This window comes from Cherax quadricarinatus, chromosome 26, assembly GCF_038502225.1.
Source record: "Cherax quadricarinatus isolate ZL_2023a chromosome 26, ASM3850222v1, whole genome shotgun sequence".
In the NCBI taxonomy this organism is placed as follows: Eukaryota; Metazoa; Arthropoda; class Malacostraca; order Decapoda; family Parastacidae; genus Cherax; species Cherax quadricarinatus.
The window spans coordinates 41,907,144-41,927,117 of NC_091317.1; the positions used below are offsets into that span (position 1 = coordinate 41,907,144).

Below are 19,974 nucleotides of genomic sequence, written 5' to 3' on the forward strand. Positions count from 1 at the left end.
TATCATTTTTTTGCTTGATTTATCATTTATTGTTGAATTTCTTTATTGAACTGAGAGCAAAGACAACTCACTTTGCCATTAATTCAATTTAAAGTAAATTTGAGTAAATTTGACTTGAGTAAAGCACAATTTTTCTTGATTTTCGAAGTGTTGCTTATCCAGTTAAGTATTTTTTTTTATGAGTTTTCCTTGCTTACAGTGTGACTTGTTATTTTTCTTTACTTATGCAGAATAGTTAAGCATTTTTTTCCCATTTAAGCTTATTGTGTCATTCTCTCTATTTTTCTTGCCTTTATGTTCTTGAGTAAGTTCCCTGAAAAGATGTCCCAGTCACTTTTGCTTGCTTACTCAGTGTATCATGCCAGTCAAAGTCAATATGAATCAGTCCACAGTATCAATATCCCCTTACTGACTGAAAGACAATACCTAGCTAGACAATATGTCCGTTCTCACAGCTTGTATCTGAGATTTGTTGAAGTGCTAAGGAATGTAAAGTTCAGATTAACTTCCTATAGATTCATGCGGTCAGGCACTAGTAATATTGTCACTCCTGTCTGGAATCCAGCCACAATATCATACCTGGAGTTTACCTGGAGAGAGTTCCGGGGGTCAACGCCCCCGCGGCCCGGTCTGTGACCAGGCCTCCTGGTGGATCAGAGCCTGATCAACCAGGCTGTTGCTGCTGGCTGCACGCAAACCAACGTACGAGCCACAGCCCGGCTGATCAGGAACTGACTTTAGGTGCTTGTCCAGTGCCAGCTTGAAGACTGCCAGGGGTCTGTTGGTAATCCCCCTTATGTGTGCTGGGAGGCAGCTGAACAGTCTCAGGCCCCTGACACTTATTGTATGGTCTCTTAACGTGCTAGTGACACCCCTGCTTTTCATTGAGGGGATGGTGCATCGTCTGCCAAGTCTTTTGCTTTCATAGTGAGTGATTTTCATGTGCAAGTTCGGTACTAGTCCCTCTAGGATTTTCCAGGTGTATATGATCATGTATCTCTCCCTCCTGCGTTCCAGGGAATACAGGTTTAGGAACCTCAAGCGCTCCCAGTAATTGAGGTGTTTTATCTCCGTTATGCGCGCCGTGAAAGTTCTCTGTACATTTTCTAGGTCGGCAATTTCACCTGCCTTGAAAGGTGCTGTTAGTGTGCAGCAATATTCCAGCCTAGATAGAACAAGTGACCTGAAGAGTGTCATCATGGGCTTGGCCTCCCTAGTTTTGAAGGTTCTCATTATCCATCCTGTCATTTTTCTAGCAGATGCGATTGATACAATGTTATGGTCCTTGAAGGCGAGATCCTCCGACATGATCACTCCCAGGTCTTTGACGTTGGTGTTTCGCTCTATCTTGTGGCCAGAATTTGTTTTGTACTCTGATGAAGATTTAATTTCCTCATGTTTACCATATCTGAGTAATTGAAATTTCTCATCGTTGAACTTCATATTGTTTTCTGCAGCCCACTGAAAGATTTGGTTGATGTCCGCCTGGAGCCTTGCAGTGTCTGCAATGGAAGACACTGTCATGCAGATTCGGGTGTCATCTGCAAAGGAAGACACGGTGCTGTGGCTGACATCCTTGTCTATGTCGGATATGAGGATGAGCAACAAGATGGGAGCGAGTACTGTGCCTTGTGGAACAGAGCTTTTCACCGTAGCTGCCTCGGACTTTACTCTGTTGACGACTACTCTCTGTGTTCTGTTAGTGAGGAAATTATAGATCCATCGACCGACTTTTCCTGTTATTCCTTTGGCACGCATTTTGTGCGCTATTACGCCATGGTCACACTTGTCGAAGGCTTTTGCAAAGTCTGTATATATTACATCTGCATTCTTTTTGTCTTCTAGTGCATTTAGGACCTTGTCGTAGTGATCCAATAGTTGAGACAGACAGGAGAGACCTGTTCTAAACCCATGTTGCCCTGGTTTGTGTAACTGATGGGTTTCTAGATGGGTGGTGATCTTGCTTCTTAGGACCCTTTCAAAGATTTTTATGATATGGGATGTTAGTGCTATTGGTCTGTAGTTCTTTGCTGTTGCTTTACTGCCTCCTTTGTGGAGTGGGGCTATGTCTGTTGTTTTTAGTAACTGTGGGACGACCCCCGTGTCCATGCTCCCTCTCCATAGGATGGAAAAGGCTCGTGATAGGGGCTTCTTGCAGTTCTTGATGAACACAGAGTTCCATGAGTCTGGCCCTGGGGCAGAGTGCATGGGCATGTCATTTATCGCCTGTTCGAAGTCATTTGGCATCAGGATAACATCGCATAGGCTTGTGTTAATCAAATTTTGTGGCTCTCTCATAAAAAATTCATTTTGATCTTCGACTCTCAGTCTGGTTAGCGGCCTGCTAAAAACTGAGTCATATTGGGACTTGAGTAGCTCACTCATTTCCTTGCTGTCATCTGTGTAGGACCCATCTTGTTTAAGTAGGGGCCCAATACTGGACGTTGTTCTCGATTTTGATTTGGCATAGGAGAAGAATTACTTTGGGTTTCTTTCGATTTCATTTATGGCTTTTAGTTCTTCCCGCAATTCCTGACTCCTAAAGGATTCTTTTAGCATAAGTTCGATGCTTGCTATTTCTCTGACCAGTGTCTCCCTACGCATTTCAGATATGTTGACCTCTTTTAGCCACTCTGTTATTCTTTTCCGTCGCCTGTAAAGGGAGCGCCTGTCTCTTTCTATTTTACATCTACTCCTCCTTTTTCTTAGAGGAATAAGCCTTGTGCATACATCGAGTGCCACCGAGTTAATCTGTTCTAGGCATAAGTTGGGGTCTGTGTTACTTAGTATATCTTCCCAGCTTATATCGGTTAGGACTTGGTTTACTTGGTCCCACTTTATGTTTTTGTTATTGAAGTTGAATTTGGTGAATGCTCCCTCGTGACTAGTCTCATTATGTCGGTCTGGGGCATACATGTCTGAACCTCAATTATGTTGTGATCTGAGTATATTGTTTTTGATATGGTGACATTTCTTATCAGATCATCATTGTTAGTGAAGATGAGGTCTAGTGTATTCTCCAGTCTAGTAGGCTCTATTATTTGCTGGTTTAAATTGAATTTTGTGCAGAGATTTAAAAGCTCGTGTGAGTGTGAGTTTTCATCAGAGCTGCCTCCTAGTGTTATTACTGCAGCAATATTATTTGCTATATTCCTCCATTTTAGGTGCCTTAAGTTGAAATCCCCCAGGAGCAAGATGTTGGGTGCAGGAGCTGGAAGATTTTCCAGACAATGGTCAATTTTTAACAGCTGTTCCTGGAATTGCTGGGATGTTGCATCCGGAGGCTTGTAGACTACCACAATGACTAGGTTTTGGTTCTTGACCTTTACTGCTAAAACTTCCACTACATCATTTGAGGCATTAAGCAGTTCTGTGCAAACAAGTGACTCTGCAATGTACAGGCCAACCCCCCCCCTTTTGCCTGTTCACTCTGTCACATCTGTATAGGTTGTAACCTGGGATCCATATTTCGTTGTCCAAGTGATCCTTTATGTGGGTCTCAGTGAAAGCCGCGAACATTGCCTTTGCCTCTGCAAGCAGTCCACGGATGAAAGGTATTTTGTTGTTTGTTGCTGGCTTTAGACCCTGTATATTTGCAAAGAAGAATGTTATCAGACTGGTGGTATTGTTGGTACTGGGGGGGGGGGATTTTTTTCCGGCATTAGTATCTGTATCTGTTGGTTTGGAGTGGAGGCAATCGACTGTGGTTCTGCTCCAGGAATGACTGGATTTGGTGTACGATTTCTGCCATTTCCCGCCAGTTTTTTTTCCTTCCTGGCACTAAAAAACCTCTCCCTCTTGAGTGGCTGTGGCTACCCAGGTTTTCCCATGGCCTGGATGTTTTGTATCTTTTTGTCCCCTTTAGATGGTATGCCTGGCAATTTAAGTTATAGCACAGTCTTTCCTGTACTGAAGAGGTACACAGTTCAGGGTGAAAAAGCTTACAGGAAGGGAGTTTGCATTTTCCTGTTGTCATATGGGCATGGCATTTTCTAGGGTGGTCATAGCTGCACGTCCCATCTGTTTTTCCAGATTTCCCATGCCAGCAGATACCAAGTGCATAGTATGTGCACAGGCTTGGTTTCCGTTTGCCTTGGGGTTTCTGTGACTGTATTCCCTGTTGGTGCATGTTTCCCTGTCTTACTTCTATCCTCCCTAGCACCAACAATGGAGCTCCCACCAGTTGTTTTTGGTAATATATCCTCACTATTGCTAGTGGAGTCCTCTTGTTTGCTATTTCCTGCGGTATTTCTAGTTTGCAATATTGGTTTTATCTTATCTTTGACTACACTTGTTTCCCTACTATGGCTCCTGTCCCCTATGAGGTCATTTATATGTATTCCTTCCTGCGTATAATTCCTGACTACCTGGACAAAATCTCCAGCTTCACCATTTCTGTCTCCCAGGACAGCATCTCCAGCTTCACCATTACTGTCTCCCAGGACAGCACCTCCAGCTTCACCATTACTGTCTCCCAGGACAGCACCTCCAGCTTCACCATTACTGTCTCCCAGGACAGCACTATCAGCCCCACATTTACTGACTACCAGGACTTCATCTCCAGCCTTACAGTTTCTGACTACATGGCCAGTATCAAGGGCAGTACCATTCAGCCAAGACTTTTTATGTTCCCATCTGTTGTAGAAAGCTTCCAGGTTTTCTATGAAAGCAGCTTTGATGTTGTCCTCTTTTAATACCCTTGTGATTTTAGTCCACAGATTTATCTCATTTGGGCATACCCAAAAACACTTCCCTGTTTTAACACTGCTTGTAGCTAGTTCTTGGATATCTGCACAAGGGGCGTGACACCAATTTCCACGAAAATGACAATTTACCCATGTGGAAGCCCGTTTGTTTGACTGACCACAGACTACACACAGCTTCATAATGATTTGAATGGTTGATTTACTGCAATTCTACTAGCAACCTCTTGAATATTCTATTAATAACCTCCTTAAATGAAGCTCTAGCTATTTGTATTTCTGTTTCTAACTGTTTTTGTATATTGGACAGCTTACCGTGCACGTTCCTGATTTATATTTAATGTTTGTGTTTATAAGGGCGCCTACAACCCCATCCGGTTACAGTCTGCTTTATTGTCCAACGAAACCGTTTGAAACCAGTCAAGGGTTCGGACCAGTCAAGGGTTCGGACCAGTCAAGGGTTTGGACCAGTCGATCTGATGTGATCAGTGGGTCACTTATTTAAAACATACTGGTCGGTGATTTGAGCTAACACATGAAGGATCTACTGGAAATTATCTACCCGAGTAATATGTGATTTGATTGATACAAAAGTATAACTTGCGTGTTGAAGAAACCGGTGACTGCTGGCAACTCCTACAATGATGAACGGTCGACCTCAACCCTTGTTTATCAATCGCTGTATCTAGCTTTTCTATTTTTTTTTTCCGTCTCATACACACAGGATGGTGTACAGTTACCTTGGGTTTCAGAGGAATCTCAGACGACCCTGGGTGCTGAGACTACTATCCATGCGATGGTGACTTGTTCAAGTAGTCATTCCTTCCAGGGGATGCTTTGTGAAGAACATTACTTATAATGAGTTATGTCATCTCTTGCTGATGTCGCAAGCCGTTGCAGAAAGACGTTTTTGTGGCTAGTATACTCACTTGAGTGTTGTTGCTGTTCCTTATGTTCCAGACAGTGTAAGTGCAGTCTCTTTATAGTTGATACCTCATGTCACTGTGTGCAACCGTGTTCATTTCTTTTCCCCTGTGCTTGCAGTGAGAGATAGTAGATCCGTTCTCCCTTGCTCATACTGCGTGTTGTAGCGTTACTTTTTCTACCGGGGAGAGTCATCCACTCCACCGAGTTTGTTCATTCCTCCAGTAAGAAAGAACCGATCCCATGTGGTCTTGTGTGATTCGATTCCTGCTCCAGGAAGATCTTATTCTGACTGTCAAGTCACCAGCAACCATTAGTGACTTTGTAATGAGCCAAGAATTACTGTATCGAACAGCCGAGTTGGGTACTCCAAGCAGAAGAGTATACCAGTTAGTAATTCCAGTCACTAGTGAATGTAGCTGCATCTTTTGTAGATACTTGTTCATATCGCCCTCAGCCAAGGCATGTGTTAGCCATTGCAGAAGAATTTGATCCTCCCAAAGAGGATAACCATTCTGCATATGTAAATCTTACCCTTGCAGAGTTGAGTTTAAATGTACATAGTCTGTATAATTAGATGTTCAAGATGAATGAAGTTGTCAACTGTGTGTTTTGTTACTAGCTGATCAGTTTTTGAGAAAAAAATTTTTGTGTTCACATTCCCTCCGAATTCTGAGAATTTAGCAGTAATGATCTGTGCACGCCAGATCTGCCTTTGCTGTTAATTACTTTCACCTTTGAAAATATACATTTATTCTTCCTCAGAATCCGTAGAGTGCATGAATACAGATTGATCGATCAACTCCATCCCTTATTATACCATGATTTGTCCTTATAATTCATAATGCATTATGTTAACACCCATTACGTTAACATCCATTACGATACCAACCATTAGTTCTAAGTTACATATGTCCTTGCCATTGTATAGAATCAGCCCAGACCCACCTGCCTGTTCAGCCCATAGCATACGTATGTCGAGACGACATATGTAACATGACCGAGCTGTCAGCATAGTTGCTGATCCCATACATGTATATGTTATCTGAGTATCATAGTTAGTACCATCCATATGTTTACATACATGACCCCTTGCTAGGCTCGGTGACTAGCATGTTTGACGTCACGTGATGCTGTTGTGAGCGCTGCGTGCTCATCCTCGTCCTCAGTTCCAACAAGTGTGTTTTACACCAACCATCAAATCTCCACGAACCCTTCTCAACAGATGGAACAAGTGATGGCGAAAGAATTTCTTCTTTTTTGGATCACCCTACCTTGGTAGGAGATGGCTGTGTTAAAATAGCAATATATATGCTATAAAGGTCAGTTAAAAAATGAAACGCTCTAATTTACACAACAATTTTTAAGACATAATTCTACATTTTTATAAATACATACAAAAATGTAGTTAAGTTAGATGAAGTGCAATTCCACTGCTGAAATGTATGGGTTCAAAATGCCAACTTTTTAAGTATTAAGTAATCCAAGTACATCAACTTAACATAAAGAAATTGACAATAACATATTCTACAAGAACAAACTTATATAGTTACTGCTACAACAGAAAAGTGCTGGTGGAAACAGTCAACTTTCTAGGCTTAAAACACACCAAGTACATCATCACTTGAGTTTGTAAAATAATCTGTCAATACTATTGTTTACAAAAGGAAACTTAAGTTGCTGAAAACCTACATAAAATGATTTGTGGATAATATATTAGTTTCCAGGTGAAAACAATAGCAGCTTGTCCGATCAAACATTAAGCCAAGAATCCAGATTTATTTTATTGAAGGGAAACACTAAACCTGTAAGCATCATGAAGAGTCTAGGAAATGGGAGTCATTCTCCTCTGATCAAAAAAAAAAAAAAAAAAGTAACAACTCATAGGAACTCATAGTTTCCCTCATGATTATCATTATATTTATAGGAAGAGGGGAGGAGGGTAATTATATCATATCCAAGGAAGGTGAGAGGTAACTCTAATTCCTTGGATTACGAGCCCATTACTAGCGTCAAGGCAACCCTCCTTAAAAGGAATTAAGAACATAAGAAAGGAGGAACACTACAGCACACCTGTTGCCCCATACTAGAAAGGTCCTTCACAATACATCCCACTAACAGAATATTTGCCCAACCCAATTTTCAATTCTACCCAAGCAATAAGCTTTGATAATTCTATTAACTCACGTGCAAGTCCCATTCAAATCCAACCCCTCTCACTCATGTTTTTATCCAACCTAAATTTGAAACTACTGAAGGTTTTTGCCTCAATAACCCTACTAGGCAGACTGTTCCACACATCACCTACCCTATATCTGAACCAATACTTTCCTATTTATTTTATTAATACATCGGCAAATTCCCACCAAGGCAGGGTGACCAGAAAAAGAAAAACTTTCATCATTCACTCCATCACTGTCTTGCCAGAGGGGTGCTTTACACTACAGTTTATTATCATTATTATTATTATTATTATTATTATAATAAAAAAGAAGCGCTAAGCCACAAGGGCTATACAGCGCTGCAGGGTAGGGAAGGAAGCGAGGGTATTGGATGACAGAAGGGGGGAGGGATGATCAGTAGGTTACAGAAAACAGAGGGGCAGGGGATAGTGCAGGGGTAGAGGGCAGCAAGAGATTGAGGTAGAAAGGGCTGAAGGTATCATCAGAGTTTGTGAAGTAAGTCAGTTGTTGTCAAAAAGTCAATGAGAGAGTCTGGAAGAAAGGTGGGTCCATCAGCGAGAAGGGAAGGTAAAGAGAGAGCAGCGGAGCGAAGACGACGTTGGAGGTATATTCTGCGTGCTCGCTGATAAAGTGGGCAGTCCAATAGAATGTGGCTGACTGATAATGGAACCTGACAATTCTTACAGAAAGGAGCAGGGCGCATCTCCATGAGATATCCATGAGTAAGACGAGTATGGCCAATGCAAAAATGGGAGAGAGTAGTCTCCCAACCTCGACACTGGTGACAAGAAGACGGCCAGTAACCTATACTCGGTTTAATAGATTGAAGTTTGTTACTGAGCAGAGTAGACCAACATTGTTGCCAACGGGTGTGAAGGTGGGTAGCTATTGCAGCAAAATAGTCCTTAAATGGAACACCTCTATATGAAACTAGTAGGTCATGTACTGCTGACCGCGCAGCAGTGTCTGCCTGTTCATTGCCCTGTACGTCAACATGACCAGGGACCCAACAAAAAACAATATCTTTATGCTTGGTAAAGATGCAGCGTAGCCAAAGTTGGATACGGAGGACTAAGGGGTGAGGTGTATCAAATTTCTGTATAGCCTGTAAAGCACTAAGGGAGTCTGAGACAACCACAAATGATGACACAGGCATAGATGCAATACGGATAAGTGCTGCAAAAGATAGTAAATGCCCTCGTATGAAGCTGATCGGAAACACTGCTGCGAATCCTATGCCGTCAGAAGACTTAGAGCCATCTGTGTACACTGCAATGGCATGAGAATAAGAGTGGAAGTGGTCAAGAAAAAGAGAGCGGGAAGCTACCATAGACAATTGGGCTTTCGAGCAAGGGAGTGAGAAGGAACAGACTCGAACAGCTGGAACTTCCCAGAGGGGTAGGGAAAAGTGAGATGCTACATGAACATAGAAAGGTGGTAATTGAAGAGAAGACAAGAGCGAATGTAGGCGAAGAGAGAAGGGACGGAGCAAACAGGGGTGGTGAACAAATAAAGAAGGTCTACTAATATTGGTGACCATTCTATAAATGGAAGGATTGCAAAGATCATGAGAGCGTACATAGTAGCTAAGGCAATGGGCATCACGGCGCTCGGATAAGGATGAAACGTTCGTTTCTGCATAGAGGCTCTCAACAGGGGAAGAGCGAAAAGCACCAAGGCATAAACGTTAGCCTTGATGATGAATGGGGTTAAGGCTAGAGAGGGTAGAAGGAGAGGCAGCTGAATAGATCTGGTCACCATAATCAAGTTTCGATAAAATGAGGGTGGAATGTAGGCGAAGGAGAGTTCGACGATCAGCTCCCCATGAAAGATGAGCAAGGGTTTCAAGAAGGTTCAGCCGGCTGTGACAAATTGCCTTCAGAGAGGTAATGGGAGGTTTCCAGGATAACCTACGGTCAAAGAGGAGGCCTAGAAACCTGACTGTATCACGTTCAGGGATACGGGAGCCACAGAGGTACAAAGGATGATCGGAGATGACAGAGCGTCTAGTGAAAGTAATTTGGTGAGTTTTGGTACTGAAAAATTTAAACCCATGTGTGGTGGCCCAATTGGAAACACAGTCAACCACATGCTGGAGAGAAACTGTAATGAGGTGACAGTCATCGCCTGCACAGGCAATAGCAAAGTCATCTACACAGAGTGATGACCAAATACTGGATGGAAGACTAGAGGCCAAATCATTTATAGCAAGGAGAAAAAGTGTTGAAGGTGTCCCTGGGGGACACCTTCAGCTTGGATAAAGTCCGGGGAGAGTACATTATTAACCCGAACACGGAAATGTCTGCCAGTTAAAAAGTTCTTAAGGAAGGATGGTAGATTGCCTTGGAGGCCTAAGGAGTGGGCTTGGGCCAAAATATTATACCTCCATGTTCTGTCATATGCCTTCTCAAGGTCAAAAAATATGGCAATAACTGAGAGGTTATTCGCAAAAGCATTACGAACATACGTATCCAAGCATAGTAAGGGGTCTATGGTAGAACGGCCCTTACGAAAGCCATACTGACGAGTGGAGAGACTGTTGTGTGTCTTTAAATACCACACTAAACGTCTATTTACCAGGCGTTCCATCACTTTGCAAACTGCACCGGTAAGAGCAATGGGATGATAGTGGGAGGTTTCATGTACAGTAGTACCCGGTTTGCAGAAAGGGAGAACAATGGCAGATTACCACAGCTGTGGAAGAACTCCTTGTGACCAAATAAGATTGAAAAGGTGTAATAGGACTGCAAAGGCTGGCTGATGTAAACATTGCAGCATACAAATATGAATGTCGTCGGGCCCAGCTACCGATGATCGGCAAACTGAGAGTGTTGCCTCCAGTTCCTGAAGTGTAAAAGGCACATTATACTGTTCTTCTCTGAGAGAAGAAAAGTCCAAGGGTGCTAATTCTCTGGCAGACTTTGAGGAAAGAAACGAGGGGCATAGATGGAGCCCCTGAGAAATACGGACCAGATGATTGCCAATTTCATTGGCAACATCTAGTGGGTTTGCTGTATCAACACCGGCAACCCGCAGAACAAGAACTGGGTCAGGAGAATATTTGCCACTCAGTTTTTGTACTTTTTTCCAGACTGCACTCATAGAGGAAGCAGAGGTGATGGTGGAGACATAGTCTCGCCAGCAAGTGCGTTTAGTGTCACAGATGACACGGCGAGCAATCACGCTTCTGCTTAAAATCAAGAAGTCTCTCTGTGGTTCTACTGTACCGGTACCTGCCCCACGCAGCACGTTTCAAATGTACTGCACGAGCACAAGCAGGAGACCACCAAGGCACGCATTTCTGAGAATGCCTGCCCGAGGTTTGGGGTACAGAATGAGAAGCTGCAGTTAAAACGGAGGACGAGAAGAGGTGTAAAAGCTCATCAATGGAGGACGAAGAAGGAACCTCACTAAAAACAGTTGTGAGTAAAGGTTCCAATTTGCCTGATCAAATTGCCAGCATGGGTTACGAGGTGGTGAATATGAAGGGTAAGTAAGAATGATTGGGAAATGATCACTGTCATGTAAATCAGGGAGAACAGACCAGGTGAAGTCTAATGCAGCGGAGGAAGAGCAGACTGAGAGATCGATGCAAGAGAGAGTATGAGTCCGAGGATCAAAATGGGTGCGAGTACCTGTATTTAACCCTTAAATGGTCCAAATGTATATATACGTTTTTTCAACATCTGAAAGTATGTAAAAAAATGTAGATCTTCTTTTTTGTTTTACATTTAAAAACCTGTAAAAAAAACTTTTATCTACATTATTTTTTTGTTATATTTGAAAATATGTAAAAAAAAAAGTAGATCTACTTTTGTAGCACTATGAATCTGAACATCAATCTGTTTGGACCATTTAAGGGTTAAAACATGGAGGGGGTGGGTAGCAAGAAAAGCCTCTAACTGAATGCCACGGGAATCACAGTGAGACCCCCACCAGAGGAAATGATGGATTTAAAATCGCCAAGTAACAGAAGTGGTGGCGGTAATGACGAAACTAAAAAGGCAATATCCGGGATAGATAATGCCCGAGAAGGAGAGTGATACAAAGAACAGAGTGTATACCACCTATGCAAGTGGATACAGGCTGCTGTGTAATGCAGCGAAGTACGAACAAATAGCTGATGGTACGGAATATCAGTGCATAGAAGAAGGGCACTTTCATTAAAGGTCCCATCAGGAAAAGGATCTGAAGAATACAATAAATTATAGCCTGAGATGGGATAGACAACAGCAGAGTGTAATTTTGGTTCCTCTAAGCAAACACCAACAGGGGAAAACTGGGAGAGCAACATCTGAAGCTCACCCCAATTACCCCTGAGGCCGTGTATATTCCACTGTAAATAGGCCATGATTGGCAACGATAAAGATACCTGAAGTCCGCAGCTAAGGGTACCTGCAGACTAAAGGTGTTAGAAAAGTCCACATGCGGTGGCAAAGGGGACAGGGGAGGAAGGCACAGTACGCATAGGAGGATGAACCTCAAAACTTGTAATGGAGCCAGTGAAAGGGGAAGACCCAGGTACAGAGACCGAGAAGGTAAAATGTGGAGGTGGATGAAGGGAAGGAGGGGTTAAAGGAGATTTGTTGGACCTCTGAGAAGTAGAGGGATGACTGGGAGGAGGTGTAGTACGAGGTCTTGTCGATACCGAGGTTTGTGAGGGAGAACATGAAGAAGTGAGGACAGACTGAGGTGTTGAAGTAGAGACATCTGAGCCCAGGAGAGCAAAAGAATTAGATACAGGAGTGACTATGGGACTGGCAACCGCAGAGGAGGCTGCAGAAGATGGGACCGCAGAAGTAGGGGGACGTTTTGAAACACGAGAATAAGAAACACGGGGTAGTCTCCCTTGGAGGCGGAGATGAGAAACTGCCATAGCATAAGGGAGACCTTCTGCCTCTTTGAGGCAACGAATTTCCCGCTCATTTAAGTAGACCTGGCAATGGCGAGAGTACGAAGGGTGAGCCTCATGACAATTAAGGCAAGAGGGAGGTCGACTGTAAGACGTATTAGAATGGTCATCGGCACCACAGACTGGGCATTCGGCTATAGATCTGCAATATTTTGCTGGGTAGCCAAATCGCCAGCAATTCCTACACTGTTGCGGCATAGGGATCACCTTCCGAACTTGTAACCGATGTCCTGCTACATAAACAGAGAATGGGAGTTCACGGCTGTCAAAAGTTAAACGAGCCACATTGCAAGGGTAACGTCTTCGCTCACGGGCAGGAAGAACATGAGTGTCTACCTTGAGAATTGGGAGATCTTGGAGTTCCAGCTGTTCGAGAATGTCATTGCCACATGTCTGGAAATTCTGTTGGACTATGGTATGGGGCAGAATAACAGTACCACTACTAGAATTAAGGGAATGATGTTTTTCGATAGTGATAAGAAAAGTATCGATATGTGAAAGAGAAAAATCATGAGCTTGGGTAGAATTCTGGACTGTGATGATGCGCGTACCACTCTTAAGATCATGAAAGGAAATATCTCTACCAACGTGGCGTTAGTAGAGATATTTTGGTAGAGATATGGTCGGAAAGATAGGCAGTAGAAGAAGTCGGTCTTAAAGTAAAGAATTTAGTCCATTGTGTGGTCCTAAACTGAGTGTGGAGAGGGAGCGCATGATGTGTCGGTCTTTTCTGAGTAGAATGGGAAGGTAACGAAGTAACATCATCAGGAGATTGTCGTTGGCATTTAGAAGGGGGACCAGAGTCGGTCCGACATGGGATGGGCTGGCAATTCAAAAATCGCCGCACCGTAGAGGGAGAAGCTGGAAGCATAGTCAAAGGAGAGCGGAGGTCAGACAAATCAAAGGAGTCAGTCGAAACCCCAGCACCTGAAGCGGGTGACGAAACAGCACCAGCAAGAGGTACAAGGGCCTTAGGAGTGTCCAAAGAGTGGCCAAAAGATGAGACGAGGTCAAAACGGGGTGCGGTAACAATAAGGAGCCCGGGGGTAGCTGGGTCATGCATCGGGTACTCCATAGTTAGGTTACTTCTTTCTTTTTGTTTTTTTTTTTTAAAAAAGGAAAGAAGAAAAGAAAATAAAAATAAAAAAAAAAGAATAAAAAAAGGGGGGACCAGGGAGGGATAGTTCCTAGGAGAAATGAAACGGCCAGAAATCTCCTTCTGCGCCCAAGAGGACCTCAGCACCGCAAGTAGCGCAGATGCAGCATGGAACCCATGCCATACCCTACCCTTCATGCCAGTAAACCAGCAATCCGGGATAGCAACCTCACATCTGCCGCGCTACCTCGGTGGACAAAAGAGAGGGCTGCCGGATATCCGCCACAAAGTATACCTCCTTCGGCCACCACCCCCGGAATCCAAAAGGTGGCTTCCAGAGATACACCCGTCGCCTGAAAGACACCCAAAGCCACCCTCCGGGATACCGGAGAGGGATTGGGACATCCTCAGGCGATCCAGATTCCACAGCAAACTACGCCACCACCAAGAACCTCAATGGAATGGGATGGACCCCGGTACCCTTTCCCCTCCCTAGGAACTAGCGCGCCTGTGGGAAAAATCCCAAAGGTCAAAAAGAGGAAGGGCAAAAGGAAGGGGTGGGAAGGAGGAGGAGGAAAGAAAAAAAAAAAAGGGAGGATGGGGAGGATGGGATAGGGAAAGGGGGATTGGGGGGTAATTAGGTTCAGTCTAAGGAAGGAGACCAACAGGTCTAATTCCTCAGACCAAGAGCCTCTTCACCATGCCAAGGAGCCCCCCATGAAGAGGGCTACAGTTTATAAAACTGCAACATTAATACCCCTCCTTTAGAGTGCACACACTGTACTTCCATCTCCAGGACTCAAGTCCGGCCAGCTGGTTTCCCTGAATCCCTTCAAAAATGTTACTTTGCTCACGCTCCAACAGCACATCAAGTATTAAAAACCATTTGTCTCCATTCACACCTATCAAATACGCTCACACATGCTGTAAGTCCAAGCCCCTAGCACATAAAACCTTTACCTCCTCCCTCCAACCTTTCCTAGGCTGACCCCTACCCCGCCTTCCCTCCACTACAGATTTATACACTCTTGAAGTCAATCTGATTTGTTCCATTCTCTCTACATGTCTGAACCACCTCAACAACCCCTCCTCGGCCCTCTGAATAATAGTTTTGGTAATCCCACACCTCCTCCTAATTTCCAAACTATGAATTCTCTGCATTATACTCACACCACACATTGCCTTCAGACATGACATCTCCAGTGCCTCCAGCCTTCTTCTCGTTGCAACATTCATCACCCATGCTTCACACCCATATAAAAGTGTTGGTATAACTATACTCTCATACATTCCCCTCTTTGCTTCCATGGACAAAGTTCTTCGTCTCCGTAGACTACTAAGTGCACCACTCATCTTTTCCCCACTCATGAATTCTATGATTCACCTCATCCTTCATAGACTCATCTGCTAACACGTCCACTCCTAAATATCTGAATACATTCACCTCCTCCATACTCTCTCCCTCTAATCTGATACTTTCCTATATCCTTTCTAAATCCAAACTTGTCTAATTTGAATCCATTATTGCAGGTTCTCTCTTGGAGAGAGATCCTCATGACCTTATTTATATCCCCTTTATTAATGCTCATCTTCCACTTACACACTTCGATCATGTCTCCCTCATTTTTCATCTTACAAGTGAATGTAATTTAAGGGTCTTCAATCTTTCTTCATACGGAAGATTTCTAATGCAATGAATTAATTTTGTCATTCGTCAATGAATGTTTTCTAACGAATTTATATCCATTATGTAAGTGGAGACCAGAACCGAGCTGCATAATCTAGGTGAGGCCTTACTAATGATGTATAAAGCTGTAGTATAACCACTGGACTTCTGTTGCTTACACTTCTTGATATAAATCCCAGTAATGTATTTGCCTTATTATATATGCTTAGGCACTGCTGTCTTGCTTTAAGGATGCTGTTTGCCCTAACCCCCCAAATCCTTTCTGCATTTTGTACAGCTAAGTTCAACATTATTAAGCTGGTAGGTGCTAGGGCTATGAATATTTCAGAGCTTTAGATCTTTACATTTACCTACATTGAAATGCATCTTCCACTTTTCTGACCATGAATTGAGTTTGTCTAAATCCTCCTGAAGTTTCAAGACGTCAGCGTCTGAATTGATTATTCTACCTATCTTCACGTCATCAGTGAATTTACTTGTATCACTAGTAATTCCCTCGTCAAGGTCATTTATATATATTATAAACAACAATGGGCCTAAAACCGATCTCTGCGGAATGCCACTTGTTACAGATCCCCACTCAGATTTAACCCCATTTATGGTGGTAGTGCTTCCTATTGGTGAGCCATGATTCGATCAATGAGAGCAATTTTCCCTCAATGCCATGAGCAGCCATTTTAATAGTCTCTGATGTCATACTCTATCAAAAACCTTACTAAAATCTAAATAAACAACATCGAATTCTTTATCATGATCAATGGCCTCAAAAGCCTTACTTAATAAATTTGTTAGGCAGGAACAGCCCCTGGTGAATCCATGTTAAGTATCATTAATTAAATTATGCCTAATGAGATGGCTTCTCATATTATCAGCTATAACTAACTCTAGTAATTTGCCTACCATTGAGGTTAGGCTTATTGGGCGGTAATTTGATGGTAACGACTTGTCCACTGTTTTAAAAATAGGAATTACATTAGCCATCTTCCACATATCAGACACTGCACCTGTTTGAAGAGATAAATTAAAAATATTAGTTAAAGGTTCACAGAGTTCCATTTTGCATTCCTTAAGAACCCTAGAAAAAAGCTCATCAGGACCGGATGATTTATACTCTAATGTATTGTAGTTTACCTGGAGAGAGTTCCGGGGGTCAACGCCCCTGCGGCCTGGTCTGTGACCAGGCCTCATTAGTAGTAGATTTGATTTTTGAGAAAAATCTTTTACACATTGTGAGCACTTTTATGCTTTTTTCCTATAAGTGAAGTCTCATATGTCGAGTTAGATGTGATCTCCGTGAAAAGTCTTTTAGACATTCGGAACACTGATATGGTTTTTCTTGTGAATGAACTCTCATGTGTTGTGTTAGATATGATCTCAGCGAAAAGTCTTTTAAGCATTCAGAACACTGATATGGTTTTTCTTGTGTATGAACTCTCATGTGTAGTAATAGATATGATCTCAGTGGAAAGCCTTTTAGACATTCAGAACACTGATATGGTTTTTCTTGTGAATGAACTCTCATGTGTCGCATTAGATTTGATCTCAGCGAAAAGTCTTTTAAGCATTCAGAACACTGATGTGGTTTTTCTTGTGTATGAACTCTCATGTGGTCTATTAGGGATGCTCTCAGTGTAAATTTTTTTAGACATTCAGAACACTGAAATGATTTTTCTCGAGAATGAACTCTCATGTGTCGTGTAAGATATGATCTCAATGAAAAGTCTTTTAGACATTCAGAACACTGATACGGTTTTTCTTGTGTATGAACTCTCATGTGTTTCATTAGGGTTGATCTCCCTGAAAACTCTTTTAGACATTCAGAACATTGAAATGATTTTTCTCGAGAATGAACTCTCATGTGTCGTGTTAGATATAATCTCACTGAAAAGTCTTTTAGACATTCAGAGCACTGATACGGTTTTTCTTGTGTGTGAGTTCTCATGTGTTGTATCAGGGTTCCTCTTCGTGAAAAGTCTTTTAAACATTCAGAACACTGATATGGTTTTTCTTGTGTATGAATTCTCGTGTGTTCTATTAGGGATGATCGATGTTTAAAGTCTTTTAGACATTCAGAACACTGATATGGTTTTTTTTGTGAATGAACTCTCATGTGTTGCATTAGATGTGATCTCAATGAAAAATCTTTTAAACATTCAAAACACTGATACGGTTTTTCTTGTGAATGAACACTCATGTGTTCTATCAGATGTGATCTCCGTTTAAAGTCTTTTAAACATTCAGAACACTTATGTGGTTTTTCCTGTGAATGAACTAACTTGTGTTGTATTAGGGCTGATCTATACGAAAAGTCTTTTAAACAATCAGAACAGTGATACGGTCTTTCTTGTGAATGAACTCTCATGTGTTGTATAAGACTTGATTTATATGAAAATTTTTTTAGACAGTCAGAACATCGATATGGTTTTTCTCCTGTATGAACTTTCATATGCCATATTAAGGATGATTTATGTGTAAAGTCTTTTAGACATTCTGAACACTGATATGTTTGTCTCCTTGAAGGAACTCTCATGTCTTCCATTTCATTTTTTGTCTGGAAAGTCATTTAGGCACTTAACACTTTCACTACCGTGATTCCCAAAATTAAAAGTGCTGCATCGTAATTTTTTCAAATGGTAAATAACCTTTTTCTGAAGTTATGACACCACAAAGTCAACATTTGATTAAAAACTTAAGTAATTATTCATTCAAAATTATATGCATCAGCAATTTTGCCCACTTTACATCCTAATTTAACCCTTAAACGGTCCAAACAAATTGGCGTTCAAATTCGTAGTGCTACAAAAGTAGATCTACTTTTGTTTACATATTTTCAAATGTAACAAAAAAAATGTAGATAAAAGTTTTTTTTACACATTTTCAAATGTAAAACAAAAAAAAAAATCTACATTTTTTTACATACTTTCAGATGTTGAAAAAACGTATATATACGTTTGGACCATTTAAGGGTTAAGATATTCCAATGCTTAAGTTGACCCAATTCCTAGCCACTAGTATACCTACTGCTCTATTGATTGAGCATAAGAAACCACTGCTCTATTGACTGAGCATAAGAAATTAATCATTCAATTATAAGAATGTAATTTGACTAATTTTACAAATAAAAAAAATTTAATTTAAAAATAGAGTGCAAAATAAACACTGGCTAACTTCCCCGAGCAGATGGGTCTGTCAGACAAAAATTGTTGAAGAAACCACAACTGGCAGCCCTGAAGTTCAAAAGTCTAGAAGCAGCATAGAACATAAAGCCTCCACGTTGTGTCACTCTCTCCAGGTTGAAAAAGACTGCATCTAAAACACAGATATAAGAATAGTGATGGTTAAACAGTGATTATGCTAGACAGCTGAGTTTTACTGCCAGTTCAGGAGAAAGTAATGATAAGAATGAACTAGAAGTGGAAATGATGAACCGTATTGTAAAAATAGCTGAGTATAGACTAGTGATGATAATGGATGGATGATGTTGAAGAACACTGTAGACATACCAGCCACTAAAACTATCTTGCCTCAGTTCACTGAGTCCCTAAGTTTCTTCTATTACACCATACATGTATTTCTCTGAATAGTAAAATACAGTGGACCCCTCCCTTTTTGTCGATCTCCGTTACTGGCGATTTCCGTTTTCGCCGACTTTTTTTGTCAAAATATTGGTTTCGTTTTCGTCGATTTCCTCCGTTTTCATCGGTGGTACAGAACCTGTCCAGTGCCCAGAGTGCACACAAAGCCGCCTCCCATACGCATTCTCAGGTAGTGTCGTGTTGTTTCTCAGTGAGTGAACATATCCTGCGAGGTCATACGAAACATTTCATAAGAATCCATTGTTTGACTGCTAAATAAGCCACCATACGCCCAAAGAAAGCTTCTGGTGCCAGCCCTTTGGTTTATAAAGAATGTGAGAAACACGATAGAATTCAAGAAAAAGTTTGAAGAAAAATATGAAAGTGGTGGTGGTAGAGGGTGGTAGTGGTTGTGATGGTAGTAAAGGGTGGTAGTGATGGTGGTAGAGGGTAGTAGTAGTTGTGATGGTGGTAAAGGGTGGTAATGGTTACGATGGTGGTAGAGGGCGATAGTGGTTGTGATGATGGTAGAGGGTGGTAGTGATGGTGGTAGTGGTTATGATAGTGGTAGAGGGTGGTAGTGGTAGTGATGGTGATAGAGGGTGGTAGTGGTTGTGGTGGTGGTAGAGGGTGGTAGTGGTTGTGGTGGTGGTACAGGGAGGTAGTAACGGAGATATGTGCAATGTGGAGTAGGATGGAAAGATTTGTGGCATTAAAAAACAAAGAAGGGAAGTGACCCCAGATAAAGACTTGGTACCTAGAGTCCTTATGGAGTGGGATATCCCTTCCAAAGAATAACCTCTCTTCCCTCTCCCCTCCTCCCTGTCTTCCATTCATCAACAATAGCCTTCAATAAAAGTAAGTGTCATGTTGAATGTTCATTCTTTTGTGCAT

The 19,974-nt window shown here is 42.0% G+C and overlaps 1 protein-coding gene across 1 annotated transcript in view; it reads right to left on the reverse strand.

The window, feature by feature from the left end:
- Positions 1-6,975: 6,975 nt before the first annotated feature.
- The window catches only part of LOC128691747 (zinc finger protein 271-like), a 33,079-nt gene continuing 20,080 nt past the window's right edge, over positions 6,976-19,974 (reverse strand). The window contains exon 2 of the mRNA XM_053780663.2: positions 6,976-18,814. Within this exon, the coding sequence (XP_053636638.2) occupies positions 16,758-18,068 (1,311 nt within the window). The 5' untranslated portion in view covers positions 18,069-18,814 and the 3' untranslated portion in view covers positions 6,976-16,757. The remainder of the gene's footprint in view (positions 18,815-19,974) is intronic.